At 36.6% G+C, this 21,392-nt stretch overlaps 1 protein-coding gene across 2 annotated transcripts in view; it reads left to right on the top strand.

Moving 5' to 3' along the window:
* DNAJC15 (DnaJ heat shock protein family (Hsp40) member C15) overlaps positions 1 to 21,392 on the top strand; it is an 83,998-nt gene that overhangs the window by 41,115 nt on the left and 21,491 nt on the right. The window contains exons 3-5 of one of the 2 annotated variants that reach the window (XM_033234078.1): positions 2,031 to 2,104; positions 11,983 to 12,059; positions 19,871 to 19,941. In XM_033234078.1, the coding sequence (XP_033089969.1) occupies positions 2,031 to 2,104; positions 11,983 to 12,059; positions 19,871 to 19,941 (222 nt within the window). The remainder of the gene's footprint in view (positions 1 to 2,030; positions 2,105 to 11,982; positions 12,060 to 19,870; positions 19,942 to 21,392) is intronic. The other variant, XM_033234087.1, reaches the window with a different exon arrangement.

Here is a 21,392-nt window from a genome sequence, read left to right as displayed (position 1 = left end):
TACCTTGATAAATCCAGGAGAATGTTTTTCACTGCTAAAATTACCTTTTTGGAAAGAATAGTTTTGAAGATCTAAAGTAAATTTGCTGAGTCTGTCATTAACTTACCATAGTTTTAAATTACATAGCTTTTCCCTAAATATTAATTTGCAAATATGTCCTTATTGATAAAGATTTACTTTCTGGTTCTAGCATTTGTGTTTGTAAGTTCTATCAGTTTGATCTTGTTAATTGGATCTTTTAGGCAAAGCTGCATTCCATTGTAGCTATATGGAGTTTAGTAAGATCTAATAGAAAAATGAGAAATAAGAGGGTCTTGTTTTGTATGGCATTTAATTTCTCATAATTATCATTTAAAACACTAATCTTTTATCTTGGAAGTGATGAAACACTTCAACAATCAGAACTTTGAACTCTCGATCAGTGGTTCAGATTCTCTTGGTGTTTTTGTCGTCAGGGTCTTATGTCTCAGTTATATAACTTAATGAATTTCTGAGGTTTCATGAGAAGAATATCAGGTCTCAAACAGAATTCTGACAAACTTGCCCCTAAGCATAAAGGAATTTTAGTATTAATTAGAGTAGGCATAGTTATGAATTCAAATGTAAGATTTTGATTTGAAATTAAAGATATATTTTTCCAGTATCATCTTTGTAAAATGACAAGAATTGGTGTGTGTATTCTGTATAGACCACACTATTCCCAACCTCATATTACTGACTAGAATATTATATTAAATAACAGCAAGATCTCTTCCAGAGCCAAATACAACCAAATAGTAGAATTTAGGAGAAAGTACACTTAGATTTGTTAGCACTAGGTCTTCTAGTTAGAGTAAACCTCCAGATGTCACTTCTTGAAGCATTCAAATGCTTTTTAACTGAAATTAGAAGTCAATCACTGTGGTTTTGAAGAATTTTGAGGTAATATAAAAGCTACATTTCATACTATTATAAAATCAAATGGAAGATGACATCTATGTGATAAGAGATACAGGCAAGTTAGGGAATCAGCCTCATTTAATTTCACTTTATTTAATGTTCTCCTTTATCTCAAGAGCTTTTTATCTTTACATTTTCCCATTTCTGGCATCCTGTCTTTCACTGTAACATGTTTGCACAGAAATAACATTATGCATAGGCAGGTAAAGTTTTCTAAAAGGTCTAGGTAGTTGAATTTTTGCAGTAGAACTCTTGATTTGCAAATAGACTTATGGTTAGAAGTTGAATTAAAGCATGTAGTGTCATATACTGATTTTCTAGCAAGACTTTTGGAGAAAGAGATACTGGTAGAAGACAATCTGATTGGGGTACAAAAGATAAATTAGCTAGATAGTATTTTACTCTTATTTGATGCCCTGAAAATAATTTAGAACCTGTTTTACTATTGACTTTTAGTTGTTAAAACTCAGGGGAGTTTTGATTATTAAGATTCCTAACTAAGGAAAGAACTAAAAATAAGTTTTTGGAGAGAGTAGCCATCCTCAGTGAGAAAAATTGATAATAACATCCTTGGTAAATATTTCATATGTAATTGCTTTTTTACTTTAGAGATAATTCCATTAAAACCATTTCTGTGCAGTATAGATCATAAATATAATTTGTTTTCTATATATTTCAAAGTGATTATCATAAAAAGCAATACAGTTAATCATTTTAGTATTTTAAGTATCTTTTATACATAATAGGACTTTACAGTTTGTTGTAGAAAGAATACTAGGATTTTTTTTTTTGTGATATATACCATCATATAAATGTAAGATATTATACATAAACATTGAAAATTTCTAGTTTTATGATCATAAACCAGAACTTGATAAATTTAACGGCTATGATAATGGTATTAACATGAAATTCTGCCCTCTAATAAATTAAAAATATGAAAAAAATTGACCATCTTTCTGGTAAGTTTTGAAATACTTATTGAAATGACGTATGTAAACTATCAATAAATACTGTGGCAAGCACTTTGAAGGTGTTGATTGATTTTGATTATAGAAAATATGTTTGCTTTTATTCCTTTTACTATTTAGGTCGCTATGCATTTCGGATCTGGAAACCTCTAGAACAAGTTATCACGAAAACTGCAAAGAAGATTTCAACTCCTGTAAGTTAAACGTGGCTTTAGTTAGAAAATTCATTTTGATTTTTGTTCATGTGACATATTTGAGTTAACTTAGAAAATGGTCTTGGATTTTCCAACGTTTGTAGAAGTTTATTTCCTTCACTATATCATTGGTGAGTTTGTCTAATTTACTGGCTCAGTTTCTTTTAATTTCTTGGTCACATTATTTTTATATCTAACTTTATTCCTGGTTTTGACATCTAATTATTATAATCTGTTTAGTAGTATTACATCAACTTTGATGTAATTGTTTTCTCCATTTAGTTACTGTTCATTTATTCAATAAACATTTATTGAGTCCCCATCCCTGTGCCAGCAGCTTGGAATAGCTGATGAACAAAGAAGACATGGTTCTTGTCCTGATGAATCTTACTCAAGAGTTGATACCATCTTGAAATTTGAAACTAGTCCCTTTACAACATCATGCCTGGCCATCTCAAACATAAAACTATGAGATTCCAACCGTGAAATGCTGTAGAACTTATTATACATTTTTGCACCAGCATTATAGCTACTCTGGGGAGCTGAATATAAGTGAAAAAATGAATGACAGTGTGTATCCGTAAAAGCAACAGTATGGATTGTAGTTTGCAACCACTGAAGACAATATAAAGAAAAGTCACTGAGGCCCTGCAGTGTCAACGTTGGCTTCAGGGAAGAAGCAGATCTGGGATAGATCAACTTGGTTGAGATTTGAGACTCTCAAATTGCTGCAAACCAAGTTGATCATCAGCTTTTCTAAGTTCCTGGCACAGGGATGAGGACTCACTAAATGTTTCTTAAACAAATGAATACTAATTAAACAGGGAAAGTAAGTTATGTCAAAGTTGATATAATACTACTAAATGTAAAACTACTAAACTACCTATTTTATATATGTTTTTTCAATAAATACTTCAAAACTTACCAGAAAGACTAGTTTTTTCCAAGTTTATAATTTATTGGAGGACAGAATGTCATGTTAATACCATTATCACAACTATTAAATTTATCAAGTTCTAGTTGATGATCATAAAACTAGAAATTTTCAATGTTTATGTATAGCATCTTACATTTATATTATGGTATAGGTCACAAAAAATGAATTGTTTCTTTTAGCAAAGGCGTTACAGGCTTGCGAGGCTTAGTTAGCCATGAACAATGACAGCACCAAAGGATGACATACTGACAAATAATTAAACTTAGATTCAAAAAAACAGCAAGTGATTTTACTGTCCTATAAATGCATGTCTGTGATTAGAGGGGAACATAGGTGTATTTTCTGTTTTCCTATTTTTGTTTTATTCAGCTAAAATATTGGTAGGTATTCAGTAAATATTCTTTGAGCACCTACTACATACTACATTATCATAGACAGTGGAATATAGTTATGGACCAAAGACATTGCCCTAGGAGCTTACATGTTAGTGGAGAGACACAGTAAAAAAAAAGAAAAGAAAAGAAAAATGAAGTAAGATACATAATACCTAGAAGTGTTGAGTGCTTTTGAGAACACTAAATCAGGGTAAGAGGCTAAAGAGTAACAGCAGTGAGGAATCTTTACATTAGATAGGCCAGGTAAGGTTTCTCCAAGAAGGTAAGGGAGCAGGCCATACGAGCCTCTGGTGTGAGAGCTTCCTGGGTGGTCGGATCACTGCAAAGGTCCTGAGGTGCAAATGAGCCTAGCAGCAAGAGTATCTCCAAAGGAGTGTTTGAAGGAAATAGTGGTAGCTTGGGCCCAGATCCCTTAGGGCCTAATAGACAATGAAAAAAAACTTCAAATTTTACCTTAAGCATGATAGAAAGCCCTTGGAAGGGTTTGAGCAAGGAGGCAATGTGATTTGCATTTTAGGTTATCACTCTACTTGCTACCTAGGGTCAGAGTAGAAGCTGTGAAACCAGTAAGCGGGTATTGAGATAGTCCAGGTGATAGATGATGATGGCTTGAAATAGAGTAGTAGCAATGGACACAGTAACATAGTTCTTTAAATGAATTCTATTTATATCTTTCCATATGTTTATAAATAATAAATGGAGAGAATTTCAGAAATTGTTTCTTTTCTGTTATGGTGATCTTCAGTACACCGTAAATAGAAAATCACCAAGCTTTGCAGAACTACATTATTTAACACTGTAAAGGAAGAGAGAGCAAGAAAATGAGAAAATCTTTAGTGCTTGGTAGAGGCTCACAGATAAGGCAGGGTAATTCAGGAGATTATAAGGGATACGCTCATGTAAACTCTTTCTTCAGTGGCTTACATGACCTGCTCCATCATCTTCTCAGAGGAGTCTTATTTGTCCTATTTAATATAAAGAGTCTGAGCCTGGTACCTGCATTTCTTAAAGGGAAATGATGTGTACCCCCCTTTCCCTCCTTGTGGGCCTCAAGGTAAGAAACCTAGCTTTCAATAAATCTGGCTTCTTTTTCACAAAGTGCTACTCTTAGAGTTTACAGTAAAACATCTTAGAATATCTTTATCATAATCATTATTATATTTTTACCTCAGTAAAGATGCAAGTATTTTTAAACAATTTAAAAAATAGTAATCATTCCAAGGAAACTGAGAAATGAAGTATGTGCCTACTTTCTCTTGGTACTAATGAATCCCGATGTCATACCTCATAAACACAGTATATATAGTGTTTTGATTTTGTAAATATTATTAATTATTGAACCAAATAGGGTTACTAAAAAGACAGGAACTGTAATTGGGTGTCACTGTCGTTCAAAGGAGATTGTCCAGGGCTCAAGTTTCAATGGGGGTCTCTTTTCATTGGTTTTTTAAACTTCATTTTTTTTTTCTCTAAGCTTTAACGTGTTTTTCAATCTTACCTTTCTCTTTTTCACACTTTTTTTTTATTTTGCTGAAATAGTGCATAGAATAAGTTTTTTATATGGAACACATGGATGATAAATGTTTTTTCTGCTTTGTTAAACAGTTTGTTTCTTTTGTTCTCACTGTTAATTATCAGCTGCTAGCTCCTTGAAATTTGGTGGAGCCAACATTAGAGAAGTATAGAAATCTCTGCTGAGACTAAGCCTCAGTGTCTGCACTCCTGCATTCCTGCATACTCACAGCTAGATTTTTTGATGGTCTTATTATTCTTATTCCATTGTAGACAACCTGTTGTTTTGGTTTTTCTTGTTTGGGTTTTGGGTTTTAGGTTTTGGTGGTGGTGGCTTTTTTTTTGCTCTGAAAGTTTGTAGGATTTTCTCTTTCTTACTGATGTTCTAGAATTTCGCAAGAATTCTTAGCCCTAACTTATTTGAAAATGGTCTTTAGTTCTGTAAGATTTTCTTACTTTTTTTTCTTTTATTATTTCTTCCTTTCATTGTCTCTTCTCGGCTTCTGGAACTCCGAACAGAAAGATGTTGGACCTGATAAAAAGATGTCTATCTTGTATGTCTCTTACCAATTTATCTCTTATTTTCCATCTCCTTATCTTTCTTGCTCTTCATTCTACAATGTTTTCACAGCTTATTTTCCAGATCACCAGGTTGACCTTTAGCAACGTCCATTCTGTTATTCAGTCTATCCACTGAATTCTTAACATCGGTAATTTTTTTTTTTTTTTTTTTTGGAGACAGGGCCCGGTCTGTAGTGCAGTGGCGCAATCTTAGCCCACTGCAACTTCTGCCTCCTGAGTTCAAGTGATTTTCCTAGCTCAGCTTCCCGAGTAGTTGGGATTACAGGCACTCGCCACTATGCCCAGCTAAGTTTTGTATTTTTAGTGGAGACGGAGTTTCACCATGTTGGCCAGACTGGTCTCGAGCTTCTGACCTTAAGTGATCCACCCACCTCAACCTCCCAAATTGCTGGGATTATAGGCGTGAGCCACTGCACTTGGCCAACATTAGTAATTTTCTAACTTCCAAGAATTCTTTCTTCTTTCTAGCAAACTATTTTTTAATTATATGGTATCCTTTTGAATATTTCTAAAGCCATTAATTAGAATTTGGCCAAATTCTCTTCTGCTTCCTAATTTATCTCCTTTTCCTAAAGCCAGTTGTTAGGTGTTCATATTGGTTCTTTTTTTCCCCTCCATGATATTGGATTTGCTCAAATGTCCAATGATCCTTGGTTGGTGATTTATATTTATGATGACTAAATTGACTAATAGAAGTAATGTTCTTAACTTTTCTTCAGCAGTTTGGTAGGGTTGCCTCAACAACTTAATGGAATGAGAGTGTTGACCGTGGGCTGTAAATAACATAGGTGGGTTTGTTAACAGGCATGTCTTTCAGAGCAAGGAGACTAGAGGCAGGTACCTGGAGAGTCCAGGAGAGGTTGAGCACTGTGTACATTTTACTCCTTGGCATAGCTTCTCACCTCCCTACACTTCTGGGTTCTGAAATGGGATCTGCTGGTATGCATCTTTGGTTCGTTTAGTACCTACCACCCAGAATAAGATGCATATCAGAGAAAGAGGCATGTGGTTCTCTTTCTCAGCCTAAGGGCAAAAGTGACAGGTGCTTGGTGTCTTAGGCTCTATATTAGTAGAGTAGGAATGATCTGTTTATATTGTTCTGGTTTAATAAGTTATGCTGATTTTTTTATTGTTGTTGACTCTGAATTTAGTGTTCTTGTTTTCTGAAAAGGGTTTCTTCTTTTCTCTGGTGTTTGAGGCTGCTGGGATTTTTCTGTACATGCAAATTTTACCTAGGATTTCTTTTTTTTTTTTTTTTTTTGAGGCGGAGTCTCGCTCTGTCGCCCAGACTGGAGTGCAGTGGCGCAATCTCGGCTCACTGCAAGCTCCGCCTCCCGGGTTCACGCCATTCTCCTGCCTCAGCCTCCCGAGTAGCTGGGACTACAGGCGCCCGCCACCTCGCCCGGCTAGTTTTTTTTTTTGTATTTTTTTAGTAGAGACGGGGTTTCACCATGTTAGCCAGGATGGTCTCGATCTCCTGACCTCGTGATCCGCCCGTCTCGGCCTCCCAAAGTGCTGGGATTACAGGCTTGAGCCACCGCGCCCGGCCAGGATTTCTTTAAACTTTCTGGTTTGCTGTTTATCCCATTTCTTGTTTTCCAGGCCTATTAAGGGTGTTTTAAAATGTACACTGTCTTTTCTCATTTCAAAGGCACTTTGGAAAGCAAAATAACTTTATGATTCAGTCTGCTCTTTTGAACCAGTGCCCTTTTGCTTGATTTTTAAATTAATGTATTAATATATATTGTTGACTCAGCCAATGGCTAATTACCCTTAAATTTTTTTCTGGGGAGAAAACCCATCCTTCGTCTTTTGTTTTTGAGGCTTTTAATTTTCTATTTGTGAATCTGTCCTTTTATTTGAATATTTTATTTGAATATTATTTTCTAAATTGCATTTATTTTGTTTTATGGTCAAGTGAAATTTATGGAAAAATATACTAATTAAAATCATCCTTCGTTAGCTTTATATATCAAATAGATTATTGTATATAATAAAGTTTATAGCTTATGATAAATGTATTCTTTTAAAACTGTGGGATGATCCAGTTCTTCTCTAGTTGCCTGGAGGACTTTTGTGTTTCAAGCTATTGAATGAATGAATTAGCTAATGAAGACTTTGGTTTAACTTAGTAAAGGAGACACAAAATAATCTAACATGGCACTAGAGCATTTAGTTCTAATTTTAGAAGGAAAATGATTTTGATTTTTGTTGTTTATATATACAATATTTTATGAATGGGATAGTACAAAATAATCATTTGTAAGGTCCACGATGTGTTTCTGTTTTTAGAAAAAAAGGACGATTTACTCCATCTATTTGATGGTATGCTTGTTCCTTATAGTAATCTCATTTTTTGGATCTAAACATTTTCTTTGACCTACCACAGCGTTGTCAGAAAATGGTTCTGCAGTGGCTTATATCTGTAAGTCCTAATATAATGCAATATGGGTATATTCTTTTCAAGCTTAAAAGGACCTTTCAGTTTTATTAGTGAAGAGGAGTACAGTTACAATTTTGTGCTTGCTCATGCATAGATATTAATTCAGACATAACAATAGATTAAAATACTGTGATAACAGTTTTGTTCTATTTAAAGTTATATAAGACCTAAAATTTCTAGAAGTTTAGGAAGCATGATTTTCTCTGAAGAAATGTGTAAATACAGTTGACCCTTGAACAACCTGGGTTTGAACTGCACAAGTCCACTTAATCATGATTTTAAAAAGTAAACTCAGTGAGCCCTCCACATCTGCAATGAAATGTACATCAAAAGTGTAGTATTCATGGGATGTAAAACCCACCTACACTGAGGCCAAGTTTTTGTATCTGTGGTTTCTGTAGGGCTGACCGTGGTGCCTGAGTATGTGCTGATTTTAGTATGAGTGGTCCTGGAACCAGTCACCCACAGATACTGAGGGCTGAATGTATTTTAGTAGTGAGTAACATAGCAATTTTTTGTTTTCTCTTTGTATACTTTTCTGCACACAGCCCCAAATGTTAAGTCTCTGTTCTTAAAATGGTCTAGTTCTTTTGGAAGGGTTGTGTTGATTATATGTATATACAGATTGACTTACTCGTAATAAAATCAGTGTTCATATGAACTTCTTCCTGACACTAGATTTTAGGTAGCCTTTTCTGAAACTCTATGTCTACCTGGGCAAAACTGAAAGTGAAAAAATTGCTCAGATACCAATACCTGCTTTTAAGGTTAATGAGCTTTGTGACTATAGTGGGAATGACAGTTAATGAAACATGATAAATTTATCTTTTTTATTATGCTGGCTCCAAATTTTAGAGCTCCCTAAGGTAAATAAAGACTCATTGAAATATTTTTTTCCTGAATAATTAATTACTCTATGTATTAGTTGAGGCATGATTTAAAAACAAAAGTAAGAACAAATATTTGGTGATACTTCTATTTTGTTATGACTAAATGAACTAATTACCTTTAATTTAGGGAGTAAGGTATGCATCAAGGACAAATTTTGGTTTCCTGAAAGAAACCTTAAAACCAGCCCCTATTCCTCTTAAGTCCCTCGTTTTTTGAGACAGTCTGTCTCCGTTGCCCAGGCTGGAGTGCAGTGGTGCACTCGCAGCTCACTGCCCTCCCAGGTTCAAGCGATTCTCCTGCCTCAGCTTCCAGAATGGCTGGGATTACAGGCGTGCACCACCACACCCAGCTAATTTTTGTATCTTTAGTAGAGGCGAGGTTTCACCGTGTTGGCCAGGCTAGTCTCTTAACTCCTGACCTGAGGTGGTCCGCTCACCGCGGCCTCCCAAAGTGCTGGGATTACAGGCGTGAGGCACCACAATTGGCCGCCTTACTTCTTTCCCTTTGTATCTGTATCTGTATTTCTCTCTATATCTCTCTTTATATATGTACATACTCTCTGTGTATGTTTAGAAAGATATAAAATTTGTTCAGGTTAGTGTGTGTACTTAACCCAATTTGGTATCCTTCCTCTCCTCAAAACTTGTGTCAGGGGTGGGGTACTATTTGTCTTTTTACTGATTATAAATTACTTGAAACTTGGATAGTACATTATATTCTCACAATATTGATTCATTGATAGATTAGCATCTGTGTGATGAAGGACAGACCTTGATTCTCATTTGAAAAGTGCCTGGTACGCAGCAGTTGCTGAAGTGTTTATTGAATGAATTAATTGCCAGGAATTATTTATTACCAAGTAGAAATTTATAGCAAGCTGTTCAAAGAGTATAGCTTATATAAATGACCAGATGTGACTCCCTACAACCCATTTTTAAAGCTCTAGTCATTTCCTTGGTTTCTTTTAGTATTCTTTTTCTTTAATTGTATAAATAGCACGTGCTCATTGTTGAAAATTTAGAAGTTGAAAAAAAGAAAAAAAATTATAATCCCACCAGCTACAAAAAAGTTTAAAGTTATTTATATGCTTTCAGATTTTATTTCATGTAAGCATACCTATTTTTCCCTACTTTTGTAAGGAAATGATTTCATGCTTAGACAGATATATGCCTGTAATCATATATGTGTATGTTTCCTCCTAAAAGCTGAGTTTGTACATCCTGTTTCTCTGTTTAGCGCTACTGAAAATAGTGTCTTTACTTGCTGTCTCCATTCCTCTCTTCCCATTCTGTCTTAAAACACACTAATCGTACGCTCATCTCACTGTCTGCAGCTCCTCTCAGTTTTTGATGTCCTCTTTGCTAAATCCAGAAGTCAGTTCTTGGCTCTCATTTTTCCTTACCTATCAGAAACTTTGAAACCATTTTTAGTTTCCTCACTGTTGACTTGTAGTTATCTTCCTCCTTTACTGCTAGGCCTTCTCAGCCTCTGTTACTGATTCCTCTCCGTTTCTATATCACTAAGTGTAGCAGTCTTTAGGGAACACTCCTTGGACTTCTAATTTTTAAACCATGTCATTCAGTCTCATGGCTTTAAAATGCTGTCTGTCCACTAATGACTCACAAATGTTAAGTCTGATGTTAAGTCACACCTTCTCCACTTGGATATTTAAGACATTTCAAACTTAATATATCTGAAATCATTCTCTTCATGTCTGTTATTCACAACAAATAAACAGCTGCTCCTTTCCTAAGTCATTAAATGGCAATTTGACAGTTTAGGCCAGAAACCTTGAAGTCATTTGCACAGCTTGGGTTCTCTTGAAAGCAGAGTGAGATAAAGATTAGCAAGCTATACCTTTATTAAAGAGTACTCTTAGCATAAACAACTCCAGAAAGAAAGGGAAGGATAAGTTAGGCTTCCAAAAGCCTCAAGCCAATCTCACAATAACCTCTAAGCAAGATGACAGTTGCAGTTATCCCAAGTTGGGGCAAGGGGTCGGTCATAGGATTAAATGACGTTACCCAGGAAGTGAGTATATATAAGAAGTCCAAGGACTGAACCCTAGAGGACTACAATGTTTCCATCCCATGTCAACCAGTCAGTAGATAAAGGCTGCCCTGCAAAGTGGGATGAGCTTGACTTCCTTTAGGCAAAGCAATTCCTAAAGTGTCTGACAGCTGGGAGCTATCAGCCAGCCACAGCCCCAGTGTCTGGGGAGTAAGTCCTTCACTCCTGATGCGGGATCTGGTGAACACATAACAGTGTCCTCAACATCATTCTTAATTTTTCTTTTACTCATATCCCAAATTCAATCCATCAAGCAAATGTTAGTTCTGTTTTCAGCATGCATCCAGAATCTAACCGTTTTTATCACCTGCTCTGCTACCACCTTAGTTCATACCATCATCATATATTGTCTGGATTATTGTTATGTTTTCTGAACTGGTCTGCTGCTTGCACCTTTCTATTGTCTACATGGCAGTTAGATTAAATCGAAGTTAGATTGTTACTCCAGTGCTCTGGCTTCTTCTCCCACTTAAAATTCTAAATTCCTTCCATTGTTTACAAGGCCGTTCACAATCTGGTTCCCATTACATCTTGAATCCTCCTCTTCTCCTTGTTCACACCTCTCCAGGAGCATTGAAACCTTTCAGTCCAGCTTCCCAGCCTCTCTTGGCTTGCCTGTCTGCTAGTGTGACATACTCCCCACTTCATCAGTTCCTCCCCATTCTCTGTTGGCTGGTGTAAAAGGCTAAACAATGTCTGCCATATCAACATAAATGACTTGATCAAGGTTATCCAATGAGAAAAGTACTACAGAGCTTAGAAAAAGTTCAAGCATTTTGCTTCTACCAATCTCTTTTGTTCTTCCTGTTGTATCTTGGTGTAGAAAAATTAATCGGTTTTAAAGTGAAAAAAAGTTAACATTTTTAAAGACTTCCTATTGGTCAAAATTTCTTGAGAAGTTTCTTTGTTTGGTGCTTCCCCCCCGCCCATAATTTTGAGTTGACTTCTAGTAAAATGCATTACTCTCACTGCAGCTACACGATGAGATTGAGGTCATGCCACCTCATACGTGGAACTAATGATTTCTTGCTTTTTCTTTCCTATACAGAGCTTTTCATTCTACTATAAAGGAGGATTTGAACAGAAAATGAGTAGGCGAGAAGCTGGTCTTATTTTAGGTGTAAGGTAGGTGTGCAGCATAAGTATTGTTTTGTTCTGTGGCCAAGCTTGTCTTTAAAAAAGAGAAAACGTTACAATAAGGTTATACTTAACATTTAAAATTATGAGTAGGCGGCAGAGGAAAAAACACCAAAGTTTTACATTTTAAAGCCTCAAATCTAAAAGTATCCCACTCCCTAAAAAAACAAAACAAAAACAAAAAAACAGGCAAAGTTGTGAAGTACCTTTATTCTTTAACAAGGATCTATAATTGAATACTAATGTTTCAGTTAATCAAAATATCCCTTTTTGTGACATTCTCTCTGGACTCAGTTTTATAATTTGATATGTATCGTTTTTTAAAATTATAATGCAGGATATGTTTCATAGTTCTTTTCTGCTTCTGCATTGTGACATCAAGCATATTTATTGTGCTTGTTTCACCTTAGTATCCTTTTATTGTCTAACTTTGGACAATATGAGAGAAAATTAATGATATATGATTGCTGTGTGATATCATTTAACATTTAATGTGAAGAATATTTTCCCCTACGATATTCATTTGTTTACCATATATTCCCTTAGAGCCTACTCTCAAGTTTTTGTGGGAATTGGTTACAGTATGTCACGTACAACAAATCTTCTGATGATATAATCAACACAATTAAGCAAATTAGATAATAAAGTCCTATATTGACAAAACATTTTTGATATCTTGTAAATTTTTTAAAATTTAAAGATTTTTTTAAAAAGCCAAAACATTTTATTATTTTTTATGACCTAGCAGAAAAAAACGAAAGAGTTGGGAGGAGCCCAGTTTAGCTTGGTGCTTTATTTAAGAGATCTCATCTAAGAAGAGATGAGATCTCTTCTTATCAGACAATAGAAAATAGAAAATCATTTTAAGCATGAAAGTCAGATTAGGAAGTTAGCTATACTGCCAACTATTTCTTGCTTAATATCATTCAGAATGGCATTGTTCTTTTTCCTGAACTTTTATTGGCCTCCCAAAATACCCTGTTAATGATCTTGAAATCTGAGTATGAAACACTTTATAAAACCAAGTACAAATGTTTTTGAGGATATCCTTTAATATTATGCAGGGCACTTAGGACAGACAGGAATTGCCTATATTTTTACATTCTCTTAAGCTATGTTTATAAAGTTTTATCCCATAGAACTGAAAGCTGTATAAAATTCACTTGAAAGATTCAGTGATTTTTTTTTGAGACGGAGTCTGGCTCTGTCGCCCAGGCTGGAGTGCAGTGGCCGGATCTCAGCTCACTGCAAGCTCCGCCTCCCGGGTTCACGCCATTCTCCTGCCTCAGCCTCCCGAGTAGCTGGGACTACAGGCGCCCGCCTCGTCGCCCAGCTAGTTTTTTGTATTCTTTAGTAGAGACGGGGTTTCACGGTATTAGCCAGGGTGGTCTCGATCTCCTGACCTTGTGATCCACCCGTCTCGGCCTCCCAAAGTGCTGGGATTACAGGCTTGAGCCACCGCGCCCGGCCAGAAGATTCAGTGATTAAGAGCACAGACTCTGGTGATATCAAGTAGATCTGGGTGCAAATACCAGCTTACCACCTGCTAAATGGGTGACCCCAGTTTCATTATCTGAAAAACAGAGATAATAGGTTAGTTTTAACTGCATGAGGTTGCCGTGAAGATTAAATTATATAATATATGTGAGCTTCTTTTTTTTGGAAGTTTGTTTTTTTCTTTTTTAAACTTTTAGGTTCAGGGTTACATGTGCAGGTTTATTATAAAGGTAAACTCGTGTCACGGGTTTGTTGTATAGATTATTTTGTCACCTGAGTACTAAGGCTAGTACCCAATAGTTATTTTTTCTGCTCCTCTCTCACCTCTTACCCTCCACCCTCAGGTAAGCCTCAGTGTCTTTTTCCCCTCTTACCATTTAGCTCCCACATATAAGTGAGAACATGTGATACTTGGTTTTCTGTGTCTGCATTAGTTTGCTGAGGATAATGGCCTCCAGTTCACCCATGTTCCTGCAGAGCCCATGATCTCATTATTTTTTGTGGCTGCATAGTATTCCATGGTGTATATGTACCACATTTTCTTTATCCTGTCTACCACTGATGGGCGTTTAGCCTGATTCCTTATCTTTGCTATTGTAAATAGTGCCACAGTGAACATGTGTCTGGAACACATGGTACTTACTAACTACTCAATAAATGTCAGCCAAGCAAAGCAGATTCTTCCCTTGATTCTGTCGCTTAGGCATTGCCCTGTATGATCTTGGTCAAGCATTTTTGTTTTGTTTTGTTTTTAGTGCTTCTATACTTTGACTTCTTCATTTTTGAATTGAGATTAATAATATTCTGCCTTGTTGGAACAATATAAGAATGATATGATGATACCTTTGTATATAGTACCTACCAAATATCAGGTGCTGAAAAAAATTTAGCTCCTGTTTCTTTCCATGTCTGTCACGAATGCAGAGGCTAGACATTTGCCCCCTAACACATTAAGTGGAAAGGTAAATAAAACTTACCTGCTTTCATCTAGCCCTTTCTTTTCAGTCAGGCAGTGTTGATTATGACAAGATGATTTAAGATGCGAGTATATTGCTATGGTTCCATTTTCTGTGATCCTTGATTCTCAGCTATGCAGACTCTACAACAGGCAGGTGAAGGTGAAACGGAGCTGATCCTTTGGATAACCTATTTTCAAAATGCTCTGTGTGTACTAGATGATTCTGTACATTCTGACATATTACATATAATGAGAATTGTTTATTGAAATACATACTTGAGTCTTTGCCTTATGTTTTTCCTTGCAAGAGAGTAGTGTCCTGCACTATAACTGATGTATATAACAAAAAGCCTGAATTATTTTACAAAGCTGCCCAGGAAAATTGTTTTTATACCTGGTATAGTAAGTCCTCACTTAATATCACCCATGGGTTCTTGTAAACTGCAACTTAAAATGACTATAATGAAACCAATTTTTTTTCCCATCAATGTTATAAAGGATGGATGTTAAAGGAAATGACATTATTCAGGGACCTGCCATATATTATTTTGCTTAAAATCACAGTTTTTAAGAACCTATCAACAACATTGTGTATTGTCTGAAATGATGCACATTTATGTTTGTTTTTTTTTCCGAGACGGAGTCTTGCTCTGTCGCCCAGGCTGGGGTGCAGTGGCACGATGTCCGCTCACTGCAAGCTCCGTCTCCCGAGTTCACGCCATTCTCCTGCCTCAGCCTCCCAAGTAGCTGGGACTACAGGCGCCGGCCATCGAGCCCGGCTAATTTTTTGTATTTTTAGTAGAGACAGGGTTTCACCATGTTAGCAGGATGGTCTCCATCTCCTGACCTTGTGATCCACCCGCCTCGGCCTCCCAAAGTGCTGGGATTACAGGCATAAGCCACCACGCCCAGCACATTTATGATTTCTAAGCTTTCTAAAAACTTTTGTGGAACTCTGTTTATATAAACTATATTAGTCCATTCTCACACTGCTATGAAGAAATACCCAAGACTGCGTAATTTATAAGGAAAAAGAGGTTTAAACCATGTGGACTGATTTTCATAGCATTGTACTTGATTATCAAGGAAATTTGACAGAGACATATATATGTGTATATGTGTGTGTTGTGTATGTGAAATTTGGGTTTTACTGAACTTTTATCTTCATTATTTAGAGGGCCACATGGTGATGAGCTTTATGAAATGACGTTTTTAAAGCTCTCCCTTTTTTAGTGTAAATAGACTCACAGTTCCACATAGCTGGGGAGGCCTCAGTTATGGCAGAAGGCAAGGAGGAGCAAAGGCATATCTTACATAGTGGCAGCAGGCAAGAGAGCATGTGCAGGGGAATTGCCCTTTATAAAATCATCAGATGTCGTGTGACTTAGTCACTATCATGAGAACAGCATAGGAAAAACCAGCCGCCGTCATTCGGTTACCTCCCACCAGTTCCCCTCCCATGACATGCAGGGATTATCGGAATTATAATTCAAGATGAGATTTGGGTGGAGACAGAGCCAAACCATATCACTGTATGTTGCTCAAAAGCTCAGTAGTGAGAAAAAAAAAGACGAAACCAAAACTGCTCCATTTGCCACAAGGTCCAAGAACACCACTCCACATAGCCCCACTGCCAGCCAGGTGCATTCTAGGGAACCGTTTGAAATCTCTGGTCTGGGTAACATCATATTTAAAGTTAGATTTTCAGCTTCATAGTGAAGTTGTGTATACTGGAGGTATATCATCATAGCTACATCTAATTTTTATACTAAACTTAAAAACTAGGCGTCTTTCATGTTGTTTAATCTTTACAGCAGCAAGCATGTATTAATATTAAAATGTATTAAGGTCCAAGAGACTTAATATAATAATAACTAAAAGGAAATAAACACTGCCAGCAAAGCAGAATAGTTCTCATTTCCAGAGCTCACCACTGGGAGTCTGATCATTACTATCTTAAAGGCAGAGTGTTTTGAATGCCATACTTGTGCATATGAACTTTCCTTCCTTGTGTTTACTGTAGTTCAGTGGTTGGTGTACCTCAGTATGCATAATAGTTTATGGAATTTTATGTACAAAACCATGTGGACTGATTTTCATAGCATTGTACTTGATTATCAAGGAAATTTGACAGAGACATATATATGTGTATATGTGTGTGTTGTGTATGTGAAATTTGGGTTTTACTGAACTTTTATCTTCATTATTTAGAGGGCCACATGGTGATGAGCTTTATGAAATGACGTTTTTAAAGCTCTCCCTTTTTTAGTGTAAAATTATTTGCATAGTAATCCTTTATAATATTAGTATTACTAATATGGAGTATTTGTTCTTTTAAGGAGTTTACCTTTTATAGTCATTTTTGGAGGGTGATGTAAAATGCATTAATAAGCATCTGCATTATATGCAATCCTAAGTTCTGTTTTAAGAAACAAATCAGCCGGGCGCGGTGGCTCACGCCTGTAATCCCAGCACTTTGGGAGGCCGAGGCGGGTGGATCACAAGGTCAGGAGATCGAGACCACGGTGAAACCCCGTCTCTACTAAAAATACAAAAAATTAGCCAGGCGCGGTGGCGGGCGCCTGTAGTCCCAGCTGCTCGGGAGACTGAGGCAGGAGAATGGCGTGAACCTGGAAGGCGGAGCTTGCAGTGAGCCGAGATCGCGCCACTGCACTCCAGCCTGGGCGACAGAGCGAGACTCTGTTTCAAAAAAAAAAAAAAAGAAGTCATAGCTTCAGCCCTAAAGTTATTTAGAATCTACGTAACACGGGCCGGGCGCGGTGGCTCAAGCCTGTAATCCCAGCACTTTGGGAGGCCGAGACGGGCGGATCACTCACGAGGTCAGGAGATCGAGACCATCCTGGCTAACACGGTGAAACCCCGTCTCTACTAAAAAAATACAAAAAAAAAAAAAAAAAAAAAAAACTAGCCGGGCGAGGCGGCGGGCGCTTGTAGTCCCAGCTACACGGGAGGCTGAGGCAGGAGAATGGCGTGAACCCGGGAGGCGGAGCTTGCAGTGAGCTGAGATCCCGCCACTGCGCTCCAGCCTGGGCGACAGAGCGAGACTCCGTCTTTAAAAAAAAAAAAAAAAAAAAAAAAGAATCTACGTAACACGACATGCCAAATACATACAGAACAGCCAGAAAACATGAGTAATAAAGGCAAAACATGCTACAGAGCGCCTGTGTAGCAAAAAAAGGAGGTGATAAATGTAGATTAGCCACAGAACTCGAAATCATTGAACTGTAATATTTCAATGTAATATGTTTTTTATTTCTTAATAGGCAGTTAAACAGTATAGTGTTCATACATCTGATATGATGTTTAACAGTTACTTTCTCAAAATTCAGTAGTCTTTTAACCAGACAATGTTTAATTGTCTATCTGGGAGATACCCACAAGCCAAAAAGTAAGTTTAGAATGCTGCCTGAAAGACATAGGTAAATAGCCAAAAGGAATACTCTTAAGTCCTTCTAGGAAAATATTTAATTCATTTTACTCATGGAAGACTATGTTATGTGCTTACTCAGCAATTCACAGTGCATTTTAATGTGCTTGGTGATCTGTCACTTACCCATGGATTAGAGGTAGCAAGTAACTAGCAAGGAACTTCCAAAGACTAGAACAATAGCAGAATCAAGGATTGACCAGTGATAGCGTGGGGGAGGCACTGTTCAAAATGGAACTTAAACAAATAACATTCTAGGTCTATTTAGTAGGAGGATAAGCAAACATCTGCAGACCTTGAGAGTTTAATCGGTGGTAATGACAATGCTGCGAGCCATCCAAGAAATGTTAAATTAGGTTATTCATACTTTATTTTCCAAACACAGGAGATATCTAATACATTCTCATAAGCATCCTTTACTTTCATGTGTGCTAGGTTATGTTAATCTTTTTACTTATATTATCTAATTTATCTTTAAAATAAACCTGGGAAGTAGTAGGTTTTATTACATGTATGCTACATTTGAGAAAATTGCAACTGAGTTTAAGCAAGACAAACTTTCACAGCTAATGAATAGTAGAATCTGTACATGCTTTTAACTATTATGTTGTGGTTCATCCATGCAAATTAAATTATTTTGAGCTTTATAGTAATTGCCCTGTGCTTTAAGTCAACTATTATTATCCCCATTTGAGACTCAGAAAAGTTAAGTAGCTTAAACAAGATAGTATAGCTATTAAGTAGCAGTAGTAGGATTTTGTTGTTGTTAGTGTTAATTTTTTTTCCTTGCCTAGAAAATGTACTTATGAGCAACATTTCCAATAGTGGATAAATTGGGTTCTACCCAAATAATTTTAGGATTATTTAATTATCTACTTTAATGTTTGTTTACTGCATAGGCTTTAACAGCCAAGCTTTACCCATGGGTTTTTTTCCACAAAGCTAAACAACTATGAGATATAAAGAGTTTTGAGATCCTTTGTAAAGATAAAAGATAACTATAATGAAGCACTTGCTACATTCTATTGTACTATTGTACTATTGAACAGTACTATTCCAGGTACTGTTTTAACACTTCGTAGGCATTAACTCATTTAATCCTTGTAGTTGCTCTAGCCCTGTTTTACAGTGAGGAAACTGAAGCACCAGGAGGATAAAAATTTGATCAAGTTTACCCAATCTTAAATATCAATGCTGGGATTAAAATCCAGCAGTGGGCCAGGCATGGTGGCTCATACCTTTAATCCTAGCACTTTGGGAGGCCGAGTTGCTCAGATCACGAGGTCAGGAGTTGGAGACCAGCCTGGACAACATGATGAAACCCCATCTCTACTAAAATACACAAATTAGCCGGGTGGGGTGGTGCGCATCTGTAATCTCAGCTACTCGGGAGGCTGAGGCAGGAGAATTGCTTGAACCCGGGAGGCGGAGGTTGCAGTGAGCTGAGATCATGCAACTGCACTTTCAGCCTGGGTGACAGAGCAAGACTCCTTCTCAGGGGGTGGGGGCGTGGGGAAAGTCCAGCAGTGTACCTCTGGAATCCAAATACTTTTCTGCTACACCATATATACTGCCTTCCCCCCAAATAACTTAGAAGCACAAGTTTTCAAACTTACAGTGTTGTCTGCAGATGCTGACTCCCCTAACCTATATATTGTTTTTTAAATTGAGAATAAGGACTGGCATTACAAAGGACTGAAGAAAAACACATGTAACATTGAATCACTGATTTATTTTGATGGTTAGTAGAATTAAGTGGAAAGCTGTAATTTCATATTTGTCCACAAGATGGTGAAATTCTCATTAAGTTTTAGTTTCTTAAAACCCATATAAACCATTAATTTATAATCTGTATTTGTCACTATTTATTATAAGCACTTTAATTTCTTTTTACAGCCCATCTGCTGGCAAGGCTAGGATTAGAACAGCTCATAAGAGAATCATGATTTTGAATCACCCAGATAAAGGTAAGTAGAATTCCTGTTTTTCATAATCTGTATATCAAAATATGCTATGAATTCCTTTCAGATTACTTAAAGTCATTATAAATGATTTGAGATGGAAGTTTGTGTGCGACATGTATTGTGATTTTTTTTCTCATAGAAGAGCATTTAGATTGGAGTGATTCACACAAGTAGATTTATATTATCTGCTTTCAATAACTTAGTTGCTGGTTTTTATATATGACTTCCCGAACCCATGTGATGCACCTGCCATTTTGATCAAGAAAAATCAAAAACATGAGTTATGAACTGATTTGGGCATAACAAGTTATATTTATTTAACCTTAAATGTAAAAGCACAAGAGTTAGAGGATTTCCTCCAAATCTGTGAATGTAATATGTCATAGATGATTCTGAATTTCTTAATTTTATTCTGGAAGACTCTGAGGCCGAGCCATTTGTTTTTAACTGGCCAGGTTTTTAATGTAAATTTATCTTACAGAAAGACAATTATTATAACTTTAACTACACTACAGCTGCTTGAGAGAGAAAGCCCATATGTTCATTGCTGTTTCTGCTTTAAAATAACAGATGGTAGAAAGTTACACTGTATTTCAGAAGTCAAAGGGGGGTGGGGGAGGAGAGCGAAGGGTTTCTTGGATTCTTATTTACAGACTTTCAGTTTTCTAATTATTTAAAAAAAAAAAGTAAAAACAAATTTTGGATTACTCTCCATCCTAACCAATACCAAAATAAGGCATTCCTTTTCAGCTTTCTCACTTAATTACTTACCATAAAAATTCTTTTCGCTGAGCATCATCTCTGTTGGTTTTTGCACTTACTGTTCTTTAGTGTGAATCAACATGAGAATAAACTTTGAAAAGAGGTTTTGCTAAAAATTTCTAAACAGTTTCAACAGTTACTGAAAGATTCACTCAGCTAATTTACTTTGCATTGTGGGCTTTTGGAGTAATTGGCTAAGAAAGAAATGTGAAGTGCCTCCTTGAAGCCCTCTGTTTCCTAAACAGTCCCTGTTCCTTCCAGGTCAAGTGAATACCCTTCTCTGATTGATTGCAGTAGGGTCAAGCACTCCTGTCTGTCTTTCTGATGATCGACAAGTTGTTGATTGTGCCCGCTGGCAAGGAACCAAGTTCTAAAATGTATCTAACAATATGTATTTTTAGATAATTGTAGTAAAAAAGAAAATGTTTGTCTATCTTATGAGCCAGTAGTATTTAAAGAATTACTTGATTTATTTTGAGATGGTATATTTATTCGAGGTGGGATTGTTGACTGTAGTGGGCTAGTACTAATATCCTTTAGTCTGGCCCTGTGTGGGTAGCTGGGTGTGAAAGAATGGACTTGGGAGCGAGGGGTCAGCATTTTTCTTTGGCTTCTACCTGCTGGCCAGCATTGTGGCCTCGAATACTCCTTTAACTCCAAATATGAGTTTTATTGTTTATGAAATGAAGGGA

The sequence above is a fragment of the Trachypithecus francoisi genome, unplaced genomic scaffold, assembly GCF_009764315.1.
Source record: "Trachypithecus francoisi isolate TF-2019V2 unplaced genomic scaffold, Tfra_2.0 Contig01461, whole genome shotgun sequence".
Taxonomy (NCBI): Eukaryota; Metazoa; Chordata; class Mammalia; order Primates; family Cercopithecidae; genus Trachypithecus; species Trachypithecus francoisi.
The sequence above is the reverse complement of the archived record's forward strand: the minus strand, read 5'-3'. Positions and strand labels throughout refer to the sequence as shown.